This window comes from Asparagus officinalis, chromosome 10 (assembly GCF_001876935.1).
Source record: "Asparagus officinalis chromosome 10, Aspof.V1, whole genome shotgun sequence".
Lineage (NCBI taxonomy): Eukaryota > Viridiplantae > Streptophyta > Magnoliopsida > Asparagales > Asparagaceae > Asparagus > Asparagus officinalis.
In genome coordinates, this window is record NC_033803.1 from 6,189,510 (window position 1) to 6,212,142 (window position 22,633).

General features: G+C 36.2%; 2 protein-coding genes across 3 annotated transcripts; one reads left to right on the forward strand and one right to left on the reverse strand.

The window, feature by feature from the left end:
* On the forward strand, positions 316–4,998 carry LOC109825630 (ubiquitin carboxyl-terminal hydrolase 21-like). 2 transcript variants are annotated; one of them, XM_020392491.1, is made up of 10 exons: positions 316–561; positions 647–718; positions 830–907; positions 1,115–1,235; positions 1,318–1,431; positions 1,886–2,058; positions 2,159–2,488; positions 2,568–2,687; positions 3,300–3,732; positions 4,461–4,998. In XM_020392491.1, the coding sequence occupies exons 2-10, from the start codon at positions 665–667 to the stop codon at positions 4,811–4,813; spliced, it is 1,776 nt and encodes a 591-aa protein (XP_020248080.1). In that variant the 5' UTR covers positions 316–561; positions 647–664; the 3' UTR covers positions 4,814–4,998. The 2 variants fall into 2 exon arrangements, with proteins under 2 accessions (XP_020248080.1, XP_020248079.1); XM_020392490.1 differs by having other exon boundaries at positions 316–557.
* LOC109825268 (probable ADP-ribosylation factor GTPase-activating protein AGD8) lies at positions 5,402–21,858 on the reverse strand. The gene is made up of 7 exons (XM_020392086.1): positions 21,649–21,858; positions 21,405–21,523; positions 13,198–13,621; positions 12,667–12,924; positions 6,633–6,758; positions 6,237–6,338; positions 5,402–5,829 (listed from the first exon to the last, which is right to left on the reverse strand). Exons 1-7 carry the CDS (start codon positions 21,715–21,717, stop codon positions 5,722–5,724), a joined length of 1,206 nt encoding a protein of 401 aa, XP_020247675.1. The 5' UTR covers positions 21,718–21,858; the 3' UTR covers positions 5,402–5,721.

Consider the following 22,633-nt stretch of genomic DNA (forward strand, 5'->3'; position numbering starts at 1 on the left):
GCTGATTAGGACTCCCAACTGAGAGCTTGCTGCACTTGCTCTGAGTCCGTTAACTTCATAGTATATATAGAAGAATAGTGGAAGCAACGTGCCCTCAACTCAAGATTCACAAGTAAATCTCTGCGGTTCTTTTCTTGTTCGAAAAGGTCCGTGAATGTTAGAAATCCCACCCAAGTCGAGTCCGAAGCTCAATCCTAATCCGCATCACATACCAAATCAAAACCAACGGTTGATCTAACACCCTCACTCATACTAGAGCCCAATCTCAACCGTTGATCGAATCCCGGACGGGCGTTTAATTCAACCAGCCCGCTGGGAGGAAAAAAAGCGCGAGAACGAAAACCGAATCCCAAATCGAAATCGATTCGATGGCGCCTCACTCCTTTCAAATACCGCCCAATTCCCCAATTTTTATCCTCGCTTCAAAACCCTAGGCCCTCAAAAACTCCCCCTTTTGTCTAAATTCCCCAAATCTCGCTCGAAAATTTCCCCAATTTTGACAAATTCTAGGGTTCCTGAGAATGGAGATGGGGCCCGAGCCGCTTCCTCCTCCGACCGTAAGTAGGAAATTTCTCGATTGCTTGTTTTTCCATTTTGATTTTTGTTCTCTGACCGTTGCTTAATTTTTCGATTGTTTTGTTTTCAGAACCCTAGAGGAGACAGTATGGAGAGCCCTAGGTCACCCTCACCGATTCCAGGGTTTGAGCCCAATTTGACGGTGAGAATTCTTATTATTTGGCTCGATTTCATCAAAATATTTCTAATTTCCGTGGACTTTTTAGATTTTCATGATTAATTAGTGATTTCTTCTGTGATTTGTTGGATACAGATCTCTAACCCTAACGATGAGAACGAGAAGACATCAAATTTTTCGCTTCTTTTATCAGGCTCTGAGTCCTATCCAGTAGTAAGTTAGAAATTCGTTTAGATTAACGTTGAAATCTACTGTGAGACCCTTTTTCTCACTGATTTTCTGACTTCAAAACACGAAGGAAAAGAATATTGCATTAAGAAATCTGTTATATGCTTATTTTAGGGTTTCTGTTATATTCTTTATATTGAGTTAAGTGGAATATAGTCTTTTAAGTGATTTACGTTTTGTTTTAAATTCCAGGGATCGGGCCTGAGAAATATTGGCAATACTTGCTACTTAAATTCTGTTCTTCAATGCGTTATACACACTGTTCCGTTGGTCGAAAAGCTGCGCTCGTTTGATCACGATCATCCTTACTCCAGTATGTACATATTTTTATATGTTTAAATGCATTTATATTTGGGTTTCTAACTGTATTGTTCTTTTTGTGTACTATTTTATAGGTGGCTATAGTAAATATTTCTGCTCTCTTTGCGCCTTAAGAAATCTTGTAGCTTCATGCATGGCCAATCCTGGATGGTCCATTGCTCCATACGACTTCACAGATAATTTAAGAAGTATCCTTCTGTGATGCAGTTTGTACTTTTCTGTTTATTGTTTAGTTTTCTTACAACCTGAACTTAATTTAATTAGAGGGGTTTAATGAACTTGGAAGCGAGCAGCTTCCTATTTGTTTATTTATGATTTATTAACCATGAACTGATACCTAAACAGCCTTCTAAGTTTGAGCATCCATGTGACTTTTTATTTCTTTTGTTTGTAAAGGAAGAAATTGGACTTCATTGTCTACGATTAGGTTCGAGTCTGGTCCTTAGTTATATAAGAAGGCAACCCTTTTAATTTAATAATTTAATATCCCGATTCTACTTATTATGAGTTAACCTAAGGCTAGAATCATGTACATCACATTTAACCCTAGATATGATATTATTCTCAAAGTGCAAACATATTGTTAATTGATATGAAATAATAAATTAATTATTGTAATTCCTTAATCCAATTTTTTTACAGAGATATCATTTGATTTCGAGTTAGGATTGCAGCAGGATGCTCACGAGTTTTACCATGGATTATTGGACAACCTTCACAACTCGTGTCTTGACCCAAGTTCTAAAGATCACCCATTGTCTATGGAGAAGAACAGCCTTATCAAAGATATCTATGGAGGCATTTCTATAAGCCAGGTACCTATTTCATGCAACCCTTCCTAATTTAGAAATTTGAAGCTTCAAGTTTGCATCAATATTTCTTGCACTAATTTACCTGTCTTCATATAAAATTCAGCTGAAGTGCACTGAGTGTGGCCATTGTTCAAATACTCCTGAACCCCTACTTGATCTCAGCTTAGAAATCGCTGATGCAGACACTCTTAAAGACGCTCTCGAGTCATTTACTAAGGTGGAGAGGATCGAAGAGACAAAATTTACCTGTGAAGGATGCAAGTTACAAGTTTTGATGGACAAGCAAACTAAGATTGACCATGCTCCACCAGTCATTTCCCTTCACCTCAAGAGATTTAGGAATGACGGGGTAACTATTGACAAGATTGATAAGTTTGTTGAGTATCCACTGGAGTTGGATTTAAGGCCCTTCATTTGCTACCCAAAAGAAGAAGTAAGTGTCTTTGTTGTTTTCCAGGCAGTTTGAATGCATTCAACGGAGTTTTTGATGTAATTTGTGTACTTTTGTGCAGGAGCAAACTGTATATGATCTATATGCAGTGTTAGTTCATGAAGGTACAGCTTCCTATGGGCACTACTACAGCTTAGTCCGTTCCTCTCCAACGATATGGCACAGAATGGATGATTCTATGGTGAATATGTTACAAACTAAATTTAGCTAGAACTTGCATGATCTTTAATACAACAATTACTTAAAGATGCATTTTTCAGTAGTTTACTTGAGCTGCTCTTCAATGACTATTTCTAGTGATTTGTTTACAGTGGGGTTTTTTTTTTTTTTTGGGGGGGGGGATCACAAATTTATACATTCGGTATTCTGCTAGAAATTTGCTCAGTGATTCTATTTGTTGAATGATGGTGCTTGCTTTATTATAGGGTTAACTGTAGGATGGACCCTCTGTCCCTCTGTAGTATTGCTGTTTTGGACTTACTATCCATGTAGCTTTATTGTTGCAGATAGACCTGAGTGCATTTTTTCTCTCACTCTATTACCCTCAGAGGGTCAATTTGTCAAGAAACAATTTTCTCTAGGGGGTGAGTCAAAAAATTCACTGTGGGGAGGTAGCTGTGTAATTTTGTAAGATCAAAACAACGATACTTTCAGGGGGTCTATCCGCAATTAACCCTTCACTATAATTGCCTTTAGTATGCTCATTTCTGCATACGTAACTTCCAATTTATCCTCTCTTCCTGAATACATAACTAGGTACTATGAGTGTAACCTTTCACTTTACTTATTACAGGTGACTAGAGCTTCTGAAGCCTTTGTCGTAAGGGAAACAGCCTACATTCTCTTCTATATAAAGAAAGGCTCTTCACCCTGGTTCTCTAGCTTAATGGAAGCTGAAACCCGTACTTCACCGACATCAGTGCTTGATGACACCATTAGGGTTCAATCTCCATCTTCTGCTGATGAGACTAGTCCAGAGAAAGAAGAAGAAGCTGGTCCATGCCCAACTGTTCCTTTGGAGTCTCCAGAGAAAGAAGAAGAAGCTGGTCCATGCCCTACTGTTCCTTTGGAGTCTCCGAGCACTACTCTCACGTGCGAAAACCGCAGCCATCCAAATGAGCCCCACAATGCAATGACAAGTCGGTTTCGACCGCAGAACAGCAAAAGATCAAACCCTGATCATTCTATTATTGATATCGACGAATGTTTCCAGGATGAACCTTTGGGTAAGGCTTATTCCCCTTCTAAAGCTTGGGTACAGAAATCTAGATTTTTGCTTAGGAAGCAGATCAATAGCATACCAGTGTCTATTGTTTTCTTTGTGGTTAGACCCTGGTTGCTTTGTTTGATTATCATTGGGTTTGTTTTATTTGGATTGAGTGATATTTGATAATAGGGGCTTTTAGGGATTGGTCCCTTCAATCTTTCATATTTTTAAAATTAGTCCCCCAAAATTTTAAAATTATTATTTAGTCCTTTAAATCTTATAACTTGCTCCAAATTAGGCCCTTTGTTGAGTAAATAGCTATACCCTGTTAGAATTCGCCAAAAACAAACCCGAACCTAACATTTATTTCTTGTTATTCTCAATGGTCATCTACTTCCTCAAGCACATCTTTCCAAAGGTTCTTACTCAGTCCTTTAACATCCCCTCTAACACACCCATAACTTCTATCTCAAAGCTCGAATGTATTTGATTTAAGGGTATAAAGGTAGGTTTTATGTCATGATAGTTACTAACCCAACTAGAGTTAAAGAATTGAACTAAGAAACTAACAAAATGACCAGGGTGGAGCAACTTGCTGGATTTGGTTGTCTAAAGTAAACAATAAATTTTAAAAAGGATCTGAAAGATTTAGGGGACCAATACCTTTAAATTAAAAACAAAAAGAACCCTTGTGGAGGGCTTTCAGTATCTAATCTTTTGCTCCTTTTCTATTGGCCGATTTGACAGAGGATGATGAGAAGGAGAACCATCTAATTCCACGAGGGAATATAGGATCAAGATTTAATAAAGAAGAAGTAAAGACAAGTGCCCTCGAGCCAAAACGAGTTCCCTTCATAGGTGGACCTCTTAAAAGATTAGTGAGAGGAATGCCCTCTTTGCGAAGATCAAGCATTCTTGCCTGTCTGCCTCCAAATCACATGTCTCTAAACCAAAGATCTCCTTTGACTTCGAAGACTCCATCTTTGAATAAGAAGAGAAGGACATTGAAAGAATCGTCGATGATGGACTCTTCGAGAAGTCTTAGCCCTGGTGCAGTAAGACGAGGATTGTTTGGAAATGACTCAGTTTCGACAATGTAGTCCTCGTAACTCTTGGAGAATTTTGTTCTTTTGGATATCTCCAGATCTCTGAGTGTTATATAGGTCGATCCATCTAATTGTATTACTCTCAAAACTAGTGTCTGCAATTTGTCAATTGTGTGCAAATGGTCATGTTTCTCTTCTCAGTTCCTGTTGATTTTTTATATAAATATTTTGTTCAACAACGTGCAAATAGCAAGCCCCTTCTATTCTGTAACGTAACTTCCATCAACCAAATAAAGCTTTCTGCTTGCTGAGATGCGTGGAAAAGCTTGCTCCGGCCCGCAAGAATCTTTTCCCACTTTGGATGAGGTCGGTGCGGTAAAATTAAAAGATCATAGCGTTTAACATGCAACTTTGATTTTTGAAGGACGCAACGATTTGGTCGTTAGAATGCGTAAATGTTGGAAAATTAAGAAGCTAGTTTCTTTAAAGAATCCAACCTCTTTTGAAACTAAAGCGTTTCCCTAATCGTAGATGAGTTCCAAACAATGGCAGAAAAATACAAAGCAGAGAACCTGAAAACAGTATCCAAAGTAAGAAATTACTGGCATAGAATTACAACTCAAATGATTGCTGCTCCCACACTGCTCACAAAACACAAAAGGGGTACTACCCTGTCATATAGAGCAAATTTTCCAGGTCCACAAATACAAATTAACATTTAATAAAGAAAAAGACTAGAAAAATATTATTTATAGGCAACATACATGACTTTCTGTAACACTGTAACGAATTTGGCTCATACAACTGCAAACAATCCTAACTTACGCACCCCTTGAGCAAAACTTTCAACAAATTAAATTAACGCAATAGACAAACAACCTCTCAAGAAGTCGATCAATAATCCTGCCCTATAACAAGCAGAGTAGCTCGTTTTCGAACATGAAGCCGGTAAGAAACACACTTTAGAGGATTCTATCTTGGAAGTCATTGAGGAGAGTGGAAGCTATGGAAGTCAACTTCTTCCCGGTCTCTCCAGCGATGTTCTTGAGGGAGGATATATCCTGTGATGCCTGTGAATGATAGCCAACAGGGCAAATCAATATTTGCTTATTACAGCTCACGACTGTTCAAAGGTTTAATAACAGATAAGTGATAACAACACATGCATACTATCGCCTAATTGTGGACAGACACTCTGCAGTTTGCAGATAGACCCTCTTAGTGAGAATTTTGACTCTTTTACCCTCAACCGGCCTATTTGTCAAAAAACAATTTCTCTTTCTCTTATGGTAAAATAGAAAGGCAAATTAAAAAAATAATAACTCAGGAGGGCTATCTGCAACCATAACAACAAGGGGTCTATACGCAATTAAACCTTGTTCAAATGACAGTCTCTTCAAAAAATTATATAAGGCATTCAACGTGAAAGGTAAAAGGGAGAAAAAAGAGAGGGCCAAAAAGTGAACACCGCAAATACCTGGAAGGAGATTTTGTTGATAAGGTCAGATGCAGATAGATCAAGACTAGAATCATCCATGCCATTACCAAACAGATCCGCACTTGAAATGGATGATGAGCCCTATGATTAAACATCAGCAGAAGTTACAACAGTATCCGAATTTACAATTCCAAGGATAAAATGTCAAGATAATGACAGTGGTAAGGGAATAACATCTTAATTCACGCAACAGCGAAACCTACACAATATAATTATATGATTACATATGCATGAGCGCAGACAATCATTAAAAAATAAATGCCCTTTACTAATCTACACCAAAAAGGAAAGAAATTGATGTTATCAAGATGAAATTTCCATTAAACTAACCATAACATGGGTTATTTTGTATTTGTAAAAGGTACAAGAACATACCGAATACTTTTGCAATGAGATTTGAGCATCCCTATCCCCAGGCTTAACCTGATCGCCAAAGAATTGTGCAGATGAAATTGATTTGGCATTTGAAAATTTCTGTCTGGCTTCATTAGTTTCCTGGATCTGAAAGAACAAAATTTTAGGCATGATACTACATTGGCATAAACTGAATGTCATATTCATAACCAAATAAATTCAAGACTCAAAAACAGAAAGACTTATCACCATAATCTAGCATTAACCTAGATGTATCAACAGTGACGCTTAATATACTACAGAACATGTGACTGCTATGTGGGGTGATGTTCGAGGGGCACATGTCAAGTAGTATTCCAATTTCCCATGTTTGCAGTAGTTAGCATTTCTATAACATCTACCATATTTAGGTTTTAGCATTTTCACGATACCAAGATTTGAGATTTACACACCATTTAATATCTTAATATGCCTATTAAAAAGCCATATCAGGCAACCTTGGTCTGCCTGTTCTGCCAAAATGCTCCATCATGGCCATTGGATTTGAATTATGTTCTAATTTTATTACTTAAACTTCATTCCAATGATACCTCTAATACATGACCAAACATTATTATTTTTGTCCATTCTCCCTTGCCATTTTTAATCACAATGAGTCTCTACATTAGGGCTTTCCGAGCTCTTCAAACTCTCAATAGCTGCCCTCACCCAGGCTTTAATATTCAGCTACAGAGTTATGTGGTGCTACAGCTGTGTGTAAAGATGAATGTGATTTTTGTTTTTTGCCCATCCAGACTCCAGAGTCTCAAGGTGGCACAAAGGGAGAATATTTTGGATGCCCTGACCAGTTAGTTCATAATCTGGTCAGCCTGACTTATGAAATTAAGAAACATATTGGACTAAGCTTTCACCTTTTGGCACCTTCTCGTCCAATTCTACCAGTTCAGATCAACCAATTGACACCCAAGAAAATGACAACCCTGTAATCTAATCTGCCCATTCCAGAAAGTGCTAAAAGCCAAAATTAAATGGCAACTTTTTAACCCAGAAGCGCCTGAACTGTTTGGTGTTCAGGTAACCAACTGTTTGCACTGCTTCCATCAGGCATCCCTAACTCGTGATCACATCTTGAGAAATGGCAAATTTTTAATCCAATTCGCCAATTCAGATACTAAAAACTTAGACTAAATCACCATCCTAATCAATGATCCACTTCCAAGTTCTCCAAATCTAGATCCCAACGGCATCTTGTTTGGCAGGTAAGAAGACGGTTTGCTCTCCATCCAGCACGCAGCCTTCCAGTAATCCTTCCAACAGAAAAATCCTAGGAGCATGACATCAGGTAAATGAGACCTTTAAGTTTATCTAGTTGGACTTGGACATTTGTATATAAAATGATACTTGAACTAAGATGTTCCATCTTATTATATCAAAAGTGCAGACCACAATGAATTATCAATTCACTATCAACAAATAAATATAATGGACTCAGAAGCAAAACGCGAAACCTTCCAAATCAGATCATTGATTGTTTCAGAGGTATTGGACTAGAATTCAAGAATCTTCTATTATTCTGTCGAGTTTTAAAAGTAAGATAATGCTAAGAGCAATACCAAGGAATCACCAGGGATAATTTTCTTAAAAACAAACATTTAACAGGCATCCAAGGAATTGATCAACTGCAGGTCATCCATAAGATAAACAATATGCTCGAGCTACAGGGATAGAATGATAGATGTGTCAACTATAGGCCAAGTTTCCTACTTAAACATGGTAGGACAGAACAGAGTTTTAAATACCACTGGCTACAGGTTTCACAATTTCAATTCCTTTGTCTGTGTCAACAAACGATTGACCAAAGTTTTGCTACATATTAAAACCTAAAACCCTCGCCAAGACGCTAAACTAGTATACCTGCAGGGAAGCAGTTCCATGTACCCCAACTAGTCATAGAATCATGCAAGAGTAGAGCAAAATACATTTCTCTCCTACAACCGCAGAGATTTAGATCTTTGAACTAGTTAATGCCTGAAACAAATACTTGTCGCTTATTAGTTGTCTATATTCTTTAATAAAGAACTGGGATATGTCATAAATTCGCAGACTCAATCCTTTATCATAGTGAGACCAGGTCACTTAATGATAAATAAAAAGAAGTTGATGGTCCTACTCCATTACTTACTGATGAGTTTAAATGATGATAATGTGTACTTAACAGAAAACGTTAGATATGTAAAGTACTTCCATTTCCACTAAAGTTCCTTATATGGAACTGTTTGTTGGCCTTCTTGTTTTGATGATGATTTACAAACAATTTACTACTAATGTTGTTTGTCTAGTGTTTGTGTTTTCCTATGTATTGTAGACAAACAACGTTGTTGGAGGTTGGATGGATTAAGCCTACACGATCATTTCAAGAGGAGATTGGCGGAATTGTGGAGTGAAGCATCGTACAATTCAAGTTCAAGATCCAAGTTTAGCTTCATCCGTAACGTGTACCAAGTTGACCTACAATGAAGATCAAGATCATTGCTTGGGTAACTTTAGTTTAGGTGTTATATTATGTGTGTTAGTACTTTAAGCTCAATCATATACACACATACACGGTTTGGTTTTTGGTTTGATAGTTTTACTATGAAACAATTTAGTTATATATATACATAGTTATATATATACATATATGTTTTGGTTTGATAGTTTTCTAGTTTTACTATGAAACAATTGAATATAATTAGAAAACATATCTTTGTTTCATACTTATATGCATATATATGATTTCATCAATATCAATTTTAGTTAGTTCAATAAAATCATGTTTTAGTGCATTATACGTGTATTTTGATAAAATACTACATTCATTGTTTATAGACTTCATAACAATAGTTTACATCTTTCTTCAAGTCTATAAAATCATTTTGTAAAGTTTTAAAAGTTGGTTTAGGTCAAAACATCAAACTTTTTTCAGAACCTGTCATATCTGTTTTCGGTCGACCGCACCGGTCGACCGATCATTTGATCTTTCATCACTGGGCGACAGAGAGTTGGTCGGTCGACCGGTCCGGTCGACCGAAAGCACCATCGGTCGACTGCACCGGTCGACTGACGATTGTCCAGAGCTGGTTTTCGTGTTTTTGCGCTCCATCGGTCGACCGACAGAATTTCCGGTCGACCGACAATAGATCCGTTGCTTTTTTCAACGGTTATTTTTTGACCTGTTTGCTGGGACTGTTTTGTCTTTTGTTAAGGATTTTGACTGAGAGTTAGAGTGGGTATAAATACCCTATTGCTGCTCTCTTTCAAGGTAAGCCAAGAAGTTTTTAAACAAGGTTTTTAAAAAGAATTTAAGCTTGTTTAAGCTTGTTTAAGGGTTTGGTTTAAAGCAGTTTTAGCTTTCACAAGTGGAGGAGATTATCTTATTGTTTGGGCCTCAAATCTCCATCTCTCCATCTTAATCTAGAGAAGTTTTCCTAAACTCAACTCTAGCTTTTACTTATAATTATTTGTTAATTATCATTTCTATTAAAGCTAGTTTTATATTAAGTTTAGATTTGTTTTTATATTACTCATTGTTACACACCCACATTGAGCTTTTAGTATTTACATACATAGTATAGTTGGGTGGTGAGAGATTGTAACTTTGAGTTGTGCTTTCATTGTGTTCTCATCCATAGTTAAGAACAATCATTTGTCATATTATGCTTATTGTGAGATTCACTTTGTAATACACTTGTACACCGAGTGAGGAGTGTGTGGTGAGAGTCGGGGATCGTCCCAAGAGGAGTGGCGTCGGTTGACGAGCCTAGGGAGAGGTTATAACCGAGCACTTGAGGGAGACACGGCTAGGTCCAACACTTAGTGGGTGTAAAGTGGGATTATAATAGTGTGTTGATTGTAAAGTTTTCGGTTAGCTAGAAAACCGAGTGTGAGGTGTAAACGTTACTCGGATGAACGTAGAAAACCCGGTTGATAGTGGATTTCTTCCCGGGAGTGGGGAGCGGAGACGTAGGACGGAAGGTCCGAACTCCGTGATCACTTGATTGTGTTTGAGTGTGTTTTGGCGTTCACTTTTATTTATGTTCATATCTTATATCGTCATTGTGCATTGCTCATTACTATATCATCCACTATCTTGTTTAGATTATCTACCCTTGTATTGTTTATATATCCTTGCACATACATTGCCTATATCTCATTATTAGGATATATCTTGTTGTTCACATTGTTTATCCTAGCTCATATATCTTGTGGTATTTCATACTTGTTAGGATAACTTGTTAATTAATTTTAATTGGCATATAATCAGATTAGATTAGCATAAGACCCTAATCACCCCCCCTCTAGGGTCTAACACTGTTATCCTACTGCATCAAACTATGAGATTTGACATCACATCCTGTGCGCAGATAGTCATTTTATTCATGTACGTGTACACAATGACAGAAATCATGTACTGGTTTGTAGTTCAATGTTTTCGGGATTGTATAACCATGAAAACAAATGAATCAAAACCCCATATCAAGGATTCGCATGCAAGAAACAAAATGTGAAAAAAAAGAGTGTAGCAGAAATGAGAATATTATGTTAGACGTGCATATGCACAAAGGTACAAGATAAGAAATGGGTGAAATCACAGGAGGTTAGAGGTTTCTCTTGTGGAAAATAAAATGAGAGAATCTAGTGAGAAGGTTTAGTGCAATGGAGACTGTTAAAGGCACCAGAAAGGGCAAGCGATGATGCAAAAGGGACAAGGAGGACTAGAGACTACCCTAAGAGAACATGGTTGGAAACAATTAAGAAGAATATAGTAAAGGTTAACGAAAGAAACAGCCTTTAATAGAACCTAATTGAAGAACAACATGCATGTATCCGACCCCAACAACTGAGTATCAAGGCTCTGTTGTTGATAATAATAACAGAACCGATAGCTATACAATCTAGCTAATTCTCCAACAATCTTGATGAAAATAATACTTTTGTAGTTTGGACGGGAGCAAAAGCAGTGCCAATAATGCAAAAGGGGAGAAGAATTCAGATCCATGATTATGGTTAGCAGTTGTATGTGGATACCAAAAATACATTTGCTGAGAGAATGTCCCCAGCATATAAAATATTACAGTTTCAGGTGCAAGTGCATCAAATGCTGCAGGAATATTGGTGGGTAAGCATCCTCATAAAAGGAAAAAAAAAGGCAAAAATGACATTGGAATCAACCAATGAGACAGCATTAATATCCCCATTGATGATTCAAGTTGCATATTTCCTATTTACCTGACTATTAGTTCAACTGCAATGTTCTACATAAATTAATAAGTTTGGTCATATAGTTCAAAGAAGGCTGACCGATTAATCTAACCAATCAATAGCACATGAACTACTTGCTTGTTTCAACCCAAATTGTGATTTCTGTATCAACTAGACCACTAGAACGAGTTTCTTGTTTCTGTCATGTAGTCCAACAGTTCGCAAAACTTATTTGGTATTTATTCTAGAAACTATTGTTTCAGGAACCAGACGGCAATTCAAGATGGTGGCCTCCCTTGCATACTCCAATTGAACCATGCTAACAGAAGTAATACATGTATGACCATAAGGCCTACAAGTACAACAACATATAGGTTATTTTGTACCCAAGTTTTTGGTTCGTTCAAAGCCAAAAGGATGGGTACAGAAGCTAATTGGTATATATGTAGAATAGCAGGAAGATAATATGACTAACTGATATCCTAGTAAAGTAAGTCACCTGTTCAAGTGGCTTTACCTAGAAAGGAAGCAAACCAAGTAGACTAACATTTAGATATCACACGAGAGTAAGACCAGCAACAGGAAACTAGGATGTGTTATGAATGGAGCACACCAGCATTTTGTTCATTGGAAGATGAAAAGTAACTCTTGAAGCTATAAACCAATCATGGACCAATGATAATAGTTCATGGTTCACCAATATCAATCTAACTGATATATCAACAGCATGCTTGCATGCTGTCAAGTTTGTTTTCAACAGGGAAAAAAAAGTTCAACATAACAAAAACTTGAGGCAAAAAATATCAAATTGCACCTGCACTTTTGATGAAGTAGAGTTAGTTTTTTTCTGGAACCCACTATCCATTCCAAAGTCAGCAAAGAAGTTCGAAGATTTTGGGGGTGCCACATGGCCAGTAACTTGAGAACCTCCAGAGACAGTCCCAGTACCTGGCTCTACATACTCAAATCGAGAAGAAAAAGATGATCCTTTTGTTGATGGACTAGGAGTAGCCAAGGATGTAACAGCTGGTGCTGGTTCCTCAGGCTTCTGATCATAAAGACTCTCACTTGGCTGCAAATATAAATGCAAACCGTAATATCAATAAGAATTCATTTTACCTTAACAGAAAAAATCAATCAATGTTCTTGGGATAGCAAGGTGCAGGTGAATGTTGCAAAAATCTCATGCCCTATGCAAGAAGTAGCAGTTAAATCTTTTTGTGATGTTTCTTTACAGGAACCAACATTCTCAAGTCAAATATGCAGCTCAACAAATAGAAACATGAATTTCAAGCAATAACATTCATTAGATAATATCCCACAACTTTCAAGTGCAGTCATTAACCTTTGTCATAAGTTTCCGTACGCCAAGGCCTCCGGATCTACCTCCAGCCTTCTTAGCCCCAATTGGCTTCTTTGCCATGACTGCTGAATGAATAGGAGCTTTAGGTGAACGAGTTACTTCCGGAGTTTCATGCTTCTCTTTTTCTTTTGGTGTTTCTGGAAGCTTAAGCTCGGGAAGGCCTACTTCAGATGTCTGAGATGCAGCAACAGGAGATGAAGGAAGGATGACTTCGTCTGCCAAGCTTTTAGCAACTTCCTTAGACAGTATCTGCCTATATAACTCAGCAGCTCTAGATGTGTATTTTGCCTCAATTTTACCACCATCAGTCCATCCATGTTGCTTGAAAAAAACCTGTGCACGGTTGTTTCCCCCAAAAGCCATCATCTTTAACTGCTCTGGAGACCAGGAGTCTAAATTTGTGGACCTAAAAATCACAGGTGAAGCAGCTTAGAGATATATTACTGAAGCTTCCAGAGAGCTACAACAAATGGCACTAGATTATGCTAACTCTAGAAACATAAAGCTTCCCTAGCTGCATTGCTTTAGTAGGTAACCTGAAACCTTCGTTAAATGGTTAACAGGATCAAGGGCTTGCTTTATAAAACTAATGCTTCATAGTACCCAAGACACTACAGCAACTTCAGTAATGAAGCAGCTTTCACTAATTCAGCAGATTTCAGAGCTTGTCATGGGTCAACATGGTTCCTTATGTCCAGATATTTAGAAAAACATGTGCAGCTTTCACTGTAGTGTTGTAGAGACACTGCTTACTGTTTTCAGGATTTCTCACGGTTCAACATAATTTCTGTATACAGATGAAATTAAGAAAAAAACATGTAAAACATCATTGTTGTCCTTCTTAATATTTGCAAAGAGTCATTATTAATATGCATGTCAACTAAAATAATTAACATGTGTATTCACTGTATCGTATAACATTTTTCAAAAGATAATAGCTCTTCTTATATGAAAAGTGATTTTTTTGTAGCCTTGTAGGCTGTGCTAATTTTTTTCAGGTGTTACCCTGGTTCAGCATAATTTTGTATATACAGACATCTCTTAAGAGGAAAAATGCCACTGACATTGCTGTTCTTAATGACCATTTATCTGTCATATTGACTAAAAGAATCAACACTTGAACATGCATGTTATAGACATATTTCAAAAGTTAACAACATATGTCATATACCATAGTTCTAATTATATGGTTTCACCTAAGTTATACATGTATACACTGTTTTAAAAAACCTCCACCTAGTCCGCTTAGGCGTACGTCTAGGCCTAGGCGGTACCTAGGCCGCCTAACTAGCACCTAGGCGGTATTTAGGCTGCCCATCTAGATTTTACGAGCGTTTAAGGGGAGCATTGTCTGTTTACGTGGATTGCACCCAGTAGGTCTTGGTTGTGATTTTAGGTGTTGTAGCCTACATTTCCTCCAAACTCCATTAACCTCCAAATATGAACACCTCCACTATCTCCTCCGACCTTCAGCAAAACCTCATCGACCATCACTTAAATAAAAAAAGAAATCCGCCTAGACACCAGTCTGGCATCTAAGCTTTCTATAACATTGACATTCACTATCAATTATTATAATTAAAAATAAAAAAAGAAAACATCTTAGGCTCTAGCATTGTTAATTATTATTTTGGCTATTTAGTATCTAAGTATGCATGATTTATTGTGGAACTAAGATTGCTATCTTTTTTTAAAAATTTATATAAATTTAATACATATTTTTATCAATTATTATAATTAAATAATTTAAAAATAGTCAAACATCTGGGCGTACGCCCAGGGATCTAGGCGCTACGCGCTCGCTCAAACGCCTAGTCTGCCTAGCGCCTTCCGTAACATTGCCGAGCTCCCCCGATCTCTGTAACTACTAACAAGATAAAGAATACTTCTTAAATATCTATTTAAGTTAGTTAACAACAGTAACTTAAACTTAAGAAGTGTAAGTTTAGTTAACAACAGTAACTTAAACTTAAGAAGTGTAAGTTAACAGTAAACTTAAGTTTAAGTTTAAGTTAAACTTAAGTTTAAGTTTTTTGTTAATGGTAATTAAGTTTAAGTTTAAGTTAAACTTAAGTTTAAGCTAACAGTAAACTTAAGTTTAAGTTTAAGTTTAAGCTAATATTAAGTTTTTTGTTAATGGTAAACTTAAGTTCAAGTAAACAGTAAACTTAAGTTAACAATATTTTAGTTAACAGTAAACTTAAGTTTAAGTTTATTGTTAACTTGGGGCTTGCTTGGATCGAGGGGAATAAGGGAGAAGGGAAGTTAGGGGAACCATTCACCTTGTTTGGGAATATTTAGGAGGTAAAGTTATTCACCCTAGTTTTCCTTAGTTCACCCCTTAATAGTATAAAATTTGTTAACCCCCAAATTGGGGGGTAACCAAGGGAAAGGGAACTCCCTTCCCTTCCTTTCTCTTCTCTTACCTAGTTTCCATTAACTTCCCTTAACCCCATTAAAATCCAAGCACGCTTTTAAACTTAACAATAACTTATAAGTTAACAGTAATTTGAGTTGAGAATGAGTTTTTTACTGTTGAGATGAACTTATAATTTGAGTTGAGAAGTATAAACATACAAAGAACTATTGTAATTGGCAAACCAAGCAATTTAGTTAATAGTGTTGGTATTTTAGTATTTATGCATTTTTGATTGAGTATACATATATATGTATTTATCTTCAAGTATCACAATTAAAAAAAAAAAAACGCCCAGAAACTGCTTAGGCGCCCGTCTAGGCGACTAAGCGCTGGGCGCCAAGTCCAACGGCTAAAAGTGCTCAGCGTTTAATGTAACATTGCATGTATATTTCAAAAAAAAAACATAATGCACACCGAAATACATTAAAGGCTGATACTAATTTTAAAAAAGGAAAAAAATAAAGAATTAAAATAACTACAGAGTGGATCAGAAAAATCACTTATAACATGCACTCCCCTACTTCCAAATGGCCATAATCATCACCAAAATGAAATCACTAACCTGCCAAAAGTCCTAACAAGGAGATTGACCAAAATCATTTTTGGTAGCTATCAGCCACCGACTTAATATAAATTCCCTTCTAGACGGAAGCATCTTTAACCGTTTAACCCGAAAAAGAAATACATAAACATTTACATAAGGGTATAAGCAAAATTTAATGCTTAGCATGTAGTAGAGCACATTGTGCATCAGAAGCTACTATATTAAGTTATAGAGGTTTTTCCTAGAAACCACCAGAAAAATAAGGGCATTATACAGAAACCATTTTTCATTTTCAATTTCTACAAAAACCATCTTTGACGTAAGTTTTTTTTCCCAATCAACCACCTCCCAGTTAAAATTTTTACGAAAACCCAAAAATACCTTTAAAAACTCACAAGACACGTGACTTATTTTATTAATATTTAGACCTAGTTAGGATACAAGGTATGTACTTTAAACATGTATTTTGTAAGCTTATTTTTTGTTTTTACTGAAATATTGACTAGGAGATGGTTGATTGGAAGAGAAACCCCCATTTCAAAGGTGGTTTACGAATAAACTAAATATGAAAGGTGATTTTTGTTAAATGACCCTATTTTTAAGGTGGTTTCCAGAAAAAAAACTAAGTTAAAAGCTAAAAACATTCTTCTGAGATAAGACACAGAGTAAAGAAGGTATAGGAACAACAATCTTCTAATCAATGTTACATAACGATGGACTCTTAAGCAGGCGCCTAGACGGGTTTTTTTTCTTGTTGATTATTATTAGGGGAGGAAAACAATTGAATCGAAGCAAATAACATGGTATATGAATTCAAATTTGGTTTGCTCCAACGAATTTGAATTCGTGTCGAATTGTGAAAGGGCGTTCAAATTCAAATTGTCAATATACTCGCGAGTATTTGTTAGCACACTTGGTTGAGACACTTGGCTCTTTAACCTTAGGTCTTGAATTTCATCCTATTTGATCAATTTTTGTTTTATGTCTTTTTTACATTTTTGCTTAACTACTTATGATACATCACTGCTAACAAATTTATAAATTTATAAGTTATTAACATACTTAAAAATATTAATAGTAATATTTATAATATGATATAACATAATATATTAGTATAATGTAATATGCTAATGTAAAAGTTAAAAAAAACATTTTATTATAGACTAGCAAACTTGTTTTAACGTTTAATCATTCTCTATTATTTTTAATCTATATCAATATATTTTAACGAAAGCAAATAATAATCTACATTTAAATTAACTTACGAATATAATCTAAATTGAAATTATAATTTATTTCAAATAGATATTTTGTTATTATAGATGTGGACATTATAAATATCTCAAGTGCAACTTTATAGGATAGATAATTTATGATCAATTATCTTTACAGGAATATAATGTAAAACATAAACGGATATTGTTTATCAACTGAATCGAATATACCTCTGTTTAAATTCTATTCGTTTATAAATCGAACACTAAAAAATATTCGTTTACTGTAAAATGAACTATCAAATCGAATATGACCAAATAACTAGACGAATAATAATCAATTTGTTTATTAATCATTTGTGCATTTCCACCCCCAATTATTATTACGAATTGCTGATAGATACATTAAATTCATAAAAAACTGTAGAAAAATACATAACATTTTTATAGACTCAATCAAATACAAAATCACTAAGTAGCAACACAAGATACACAACTATTCCAAATTTAGAGGTTTGAGTCACAAATATCAGCAAAAGGGCAATGTATCTCAAAACTAATAGTCCAATATATATTGCATATATGACCTTCATCCTCCTCCTTTGCACATCGCTAACCTCCTTGGAATCCATGCAATCCTCCTCATCGATCACATCATCATCGGAGTCAATAAGATCTTCTTTGACAGCGATCCTAGAAGTAGATCCACCTAAAGGCCCCGCTAGTTTATTACTCCTTTGGTTCGCCATAGTCACGTTTGCTCCGGATATGACCTCATCATCCTCCAAGGCCCGAACAACAATAAATCTCTTTCTCGCCATTGAGGTAACCCCTTCTAAGATCCATGTTTGTGGCTTACTACAATAGACTAATGTTGGCAAGTTCTTGTCTTCACCTTTCCTCTTTTTCTACTTTAGTTTTGCATAGAACTTCATGTATGCCAGTTCTTTTTGTGGATCTTGAAAGGAAGTGAACAAATTAGTATGTTCAATCAGAAAGAACTTCATCTTACTGATACTTTTAAATACTAGTTACCCCTCAAATGTGTTTCAATTCCTTATTGCTTCGTTGTTGTAGCTATATATTTGGAGTGAGGGACCAGAGCACATTCGAGGGGTAAGCTAATATCTAAAGTTACTAATAAGATTAAGTTCTTCCCAACTGAGCTTATAAATTTATTCTTTTCTTTTTTGAAAATTCATAAAAAGAGAGGAACAAATTAGAGTCGAAGAAATTAGAGGACCTTGTTCATTTGAAGTTCAACGAAAAATTCAAGCATAAGAAATGAGGAGAAGACAAGAACCTACTACTATCGTAATCGCGGCGAGAAGCGCGTATAGTGGTTAAAAAGCGCTATTAGCGGTTAAAAGCACTTTTAAGCGGTATTTTAAAATAGCGGGTTTAAGTTGAGGGACCCGACCCGAATGCACTTTAAACCCTAGTCCAATCTATTTCTCTCGACCTCGACTCTTTCTGTCAACGCCTTGTCTCTCCTCTTAAAGAACCCTAGTGCCGATAGTGACCTTTAAGAGCTCCTCCTCCGGCAAACTTCTCCTTTAGTGGTAAGCTTCTCCTTCAGCAGCAAGCTTCTCCTCCAGTTTCAGCAGCAGCCGGCAACAGTTCTCCAGCATGTCCTCTCTCGAGTCTTCGAAACTCCAGCAGCAATCCTCTAGCAGCTACAACCCTCCAATAGTCCAGCAGGAGCCCTCGAGCAGCAAATCTCCACCTCAACCACCTCGACAAATCTCCATTCCATTCCGGTGATGATGAGTCATTGCTCAATTTCAGACTTTAATCACTTTGCTTTTGAGACTTCTGGCTTTTAATTTGCTTTTATTTAGACTTTTGAGTTTGGAGTTTGGAAATGCCTAGGAGTTTGATCTTTATTGCTTGTTTAGTATCTATAGACTGTTATTATTTATCATGACATTATCTTGCTCTGCTTATTTATCTATACTTGAAGATTTTATTTTTTATGTCAAGTTTCTAGTAGTTAGTATAATAATGATGTTACTAATCAATGTTTTTTTATTGTTGAGGATATTTATATTAGAGTTGAAAGTTGAAGGATTGGGCCAAATAACGGTCTTTTTGATAAACATGTACGTTTTTTATTCTTTATAGTACTTTGTTAATATTATGCAATTGTTACACATCTATTTTATGCTTAGCATCTTCATAAATTATCAAATATGCCTTTGTAGAATTTTTTAGATTTTTTTATAATTTTTCTTATTTTTTAGAATATATAATAATATAAATATATTTATATTTGACCGCTACTATGCACTATTTGCCGCTATTTTACCGCTATAGGCGCAAATAGCCTTAGCGGTACCTTGCAGCGATGTTACGCAATCCACTATCAGCAACCTTGGACACATATAACTACCTCAAAAAAGTGAACGTTACAACAAATAGTTTTCTCCCTAACTCTAATAATATAACTACACAAGTTTAGTTGCATAAAACATCAAGTTCATCACCATCTCCCCAACGAAACCAGTAACTCTCATCCATAAAAACTCCTACAAAATAAAGCTCACCACACATATTAACAAAATAAACTCTCTCAAGTACCAATACCCAAAAGACTTCCACTAGCAAAAAAACTAGAACACATCAATCTACCACGCTAGGCCAAGCAACCACATCTTTGATCCCAGTCAACTCCAGGAGGATAACAATCTCGCAAAGGAGGAGCACTAATTAGATTAGATTAGATGCACTACATTAGAATATTAATTATGAGATACAATGTCTTTTTTCGATATTTGGAGACTTAGAATTCTAAATTTGGAATATCATGTGTTGGTATTTAGTACTTATAGATCTCTGGATGAGTATTATGAATCTATGAATGTTATACTTTCTCCTAATTTTTTCTACATTATTTATGAATTTAATGTATTTATTATCAATTAATCATAATTAACAAAACGACTATGAGGTGATTTGAGTGTCACGCTGGGCGCTTGGCACTTATGTAACATTAGAATTACAAAACATTCCCGATCAAAATCACAGAAAAATACTAGGCAACCTAGGCGTCGGACCCAACGCCTAGACTCTAGCACCTCGGCGAGCCATTGAGCGATTTCCTATTTTTTATATTTTTTAAGTTATAGTAATTGATAATAAATGTTAATGTTATAAAAAGTGCTAGGCACCGCTAGGCATCGAACTAGCACCTAACGCCTACGCATCCAAGCGAATTTCTTTGCCTAGCACCTAACGCCTACGCATCCAAGCGAATTTCTTTCTTTTGGTTTATGTGGTGGTGGAGGAGGTTTTCTGAAAGTCAAAGGAGGTGAAGGAGATGTTCATAATTAGTGAACGAGGTTAGAGAAGTTCGGAGGGGGTTGGACGTAGAGACTGCAACGAGAGAAATCACAACCAAGACCCAAGTGTGTAGTTTGCGTGAGCAACACATGCTACATTAGGCACTCTCAAGACCTAGGCTGACGACCTAGGTACCGCCTAAGCCTAGGCAGGCTACGCATCTGCTTTTAAAACATTAGTCTTGATCTTCCTTCTCTTACTTTCGTTTGTTTTCCATCAAGAAATCATGTAGCTCGCATCTCCTCTTACCTTTCCCTTCACTCATGAGATTTTCATAGGCAGGTTGAGCAACTAGATGTCTCATGACATTATCTATTTTCTAGGGTTCCCGTATAACCTCCAACAAATGTAAGATGATTTGATCCATGGGAAAAGAAGCACACATGTGCTTACCAGCCTAACTAACATGTGCTTACCAACCCTAGGTCTCTAACACCCAATTACATGAATGTTAGCAGAAAATTTCCCAATTTCCATTAATTGCAATCAGACCATTTCGATGTTAGGTTTTCATGTTTCTAAACTGTCACAAGAAAAAAAAAATCTAACCAAAATGGATATCCCTCACATGTCCTACCAAAACCATAGATTAACACTCAATTACTCCAATGCTACATCCCACTTTCCTTGCAAGAATTAAAGCTAATACAATAGAGATCAGAATCCACACCTCACAAAGCTAACATGAACGCCGAGGCTCCGATGTACCGCCGAGCAATCAATACAGAGAAAGATCCCGTACGTTACCGAAGCCCACGTCGGATTCCTCGCGTTGCAATCGAAGCACATCTAAATTCCAAAAAAAAAAAAAATTCCACGATCATAACCTCTCAGATCTGAATTCATCAGATCAGATCTCTCAGATCTGAATTCATCAGATAAGATCTCGGTGAATTGGGGAAGAGATCGATTACCTTGTTCTCGGACCGAGATCTGAGCTTCTTGAAGATGGCGTTCTTATCGAGGACGCCATCGGAGGCCATTGGATTTGAAAAGCTAGGGTTTGAGAGGAGGAATGAAGGGGTTTGATCCTCCTCTCAAAAGAGAAACTTTTAATGGGGGGAGACGAGAGAGCGAGAGGGTAATAGGGAGCCGAGATCGTTTGCGATCGAAAAATTAATTAGAATGAAGAATAAATAAATAATAGAATTATATAATAAATAAATAAAAATAGGTAGATGGTTCTCTTCGTCTTCGTCGGTCGGAAATGCCCTTCGGTTTCGATCTATTTCCAAGACAGCCTGTCTTGTCTAACCGTTGGTGGGTGGAGGGGTATGGTACGGTCTTAACCTGAACTGCTACGAGGTTGATTTTTATTGGTTGTAGTTTGGAGTTTAGCAGGAGAAGCCTGAATAGGAAATTTTGGGGCGTTTAGGGGGGTGTTAGTGTCAAATCCTATAATTTTAGTATACGGATTTCATTATGGCATTTGAAATTCATATATTTTTTAATATGAGTTGGGATTTCTAAAATATTGTTTGTTTCATCAATATTTTAAGATATATATAATTCTATAATTTGTATTTTGTTTGTTTCAAACTCAAATTGTAGCATTATAAATTTTAGAATTTGAAATATAGTCTAAATTCCCTGGGGATTTCACAAATGTTATAATATATTAGTTTTTTATTATTTAGGTATTCAATATCTTAAAAATTATTTTTAATTAAATAAGGATTATGAAATCCATAGACTAAAAAAAATCACTTTTTTATCATAAAATTTATAATCCACCCTATATACCAAAAAAAATCTGAAACAAACACCATGGAGAAGGGAACGATTTGGTGTCCGGTGCTGTTCGACATTGATATTGGTGGGCCTATTTCATGACTTATTGTATACGCAAGGTTTTGATGATTTTTGAAATTTAAAGCTACATACTGCTTTTAGGTAGCA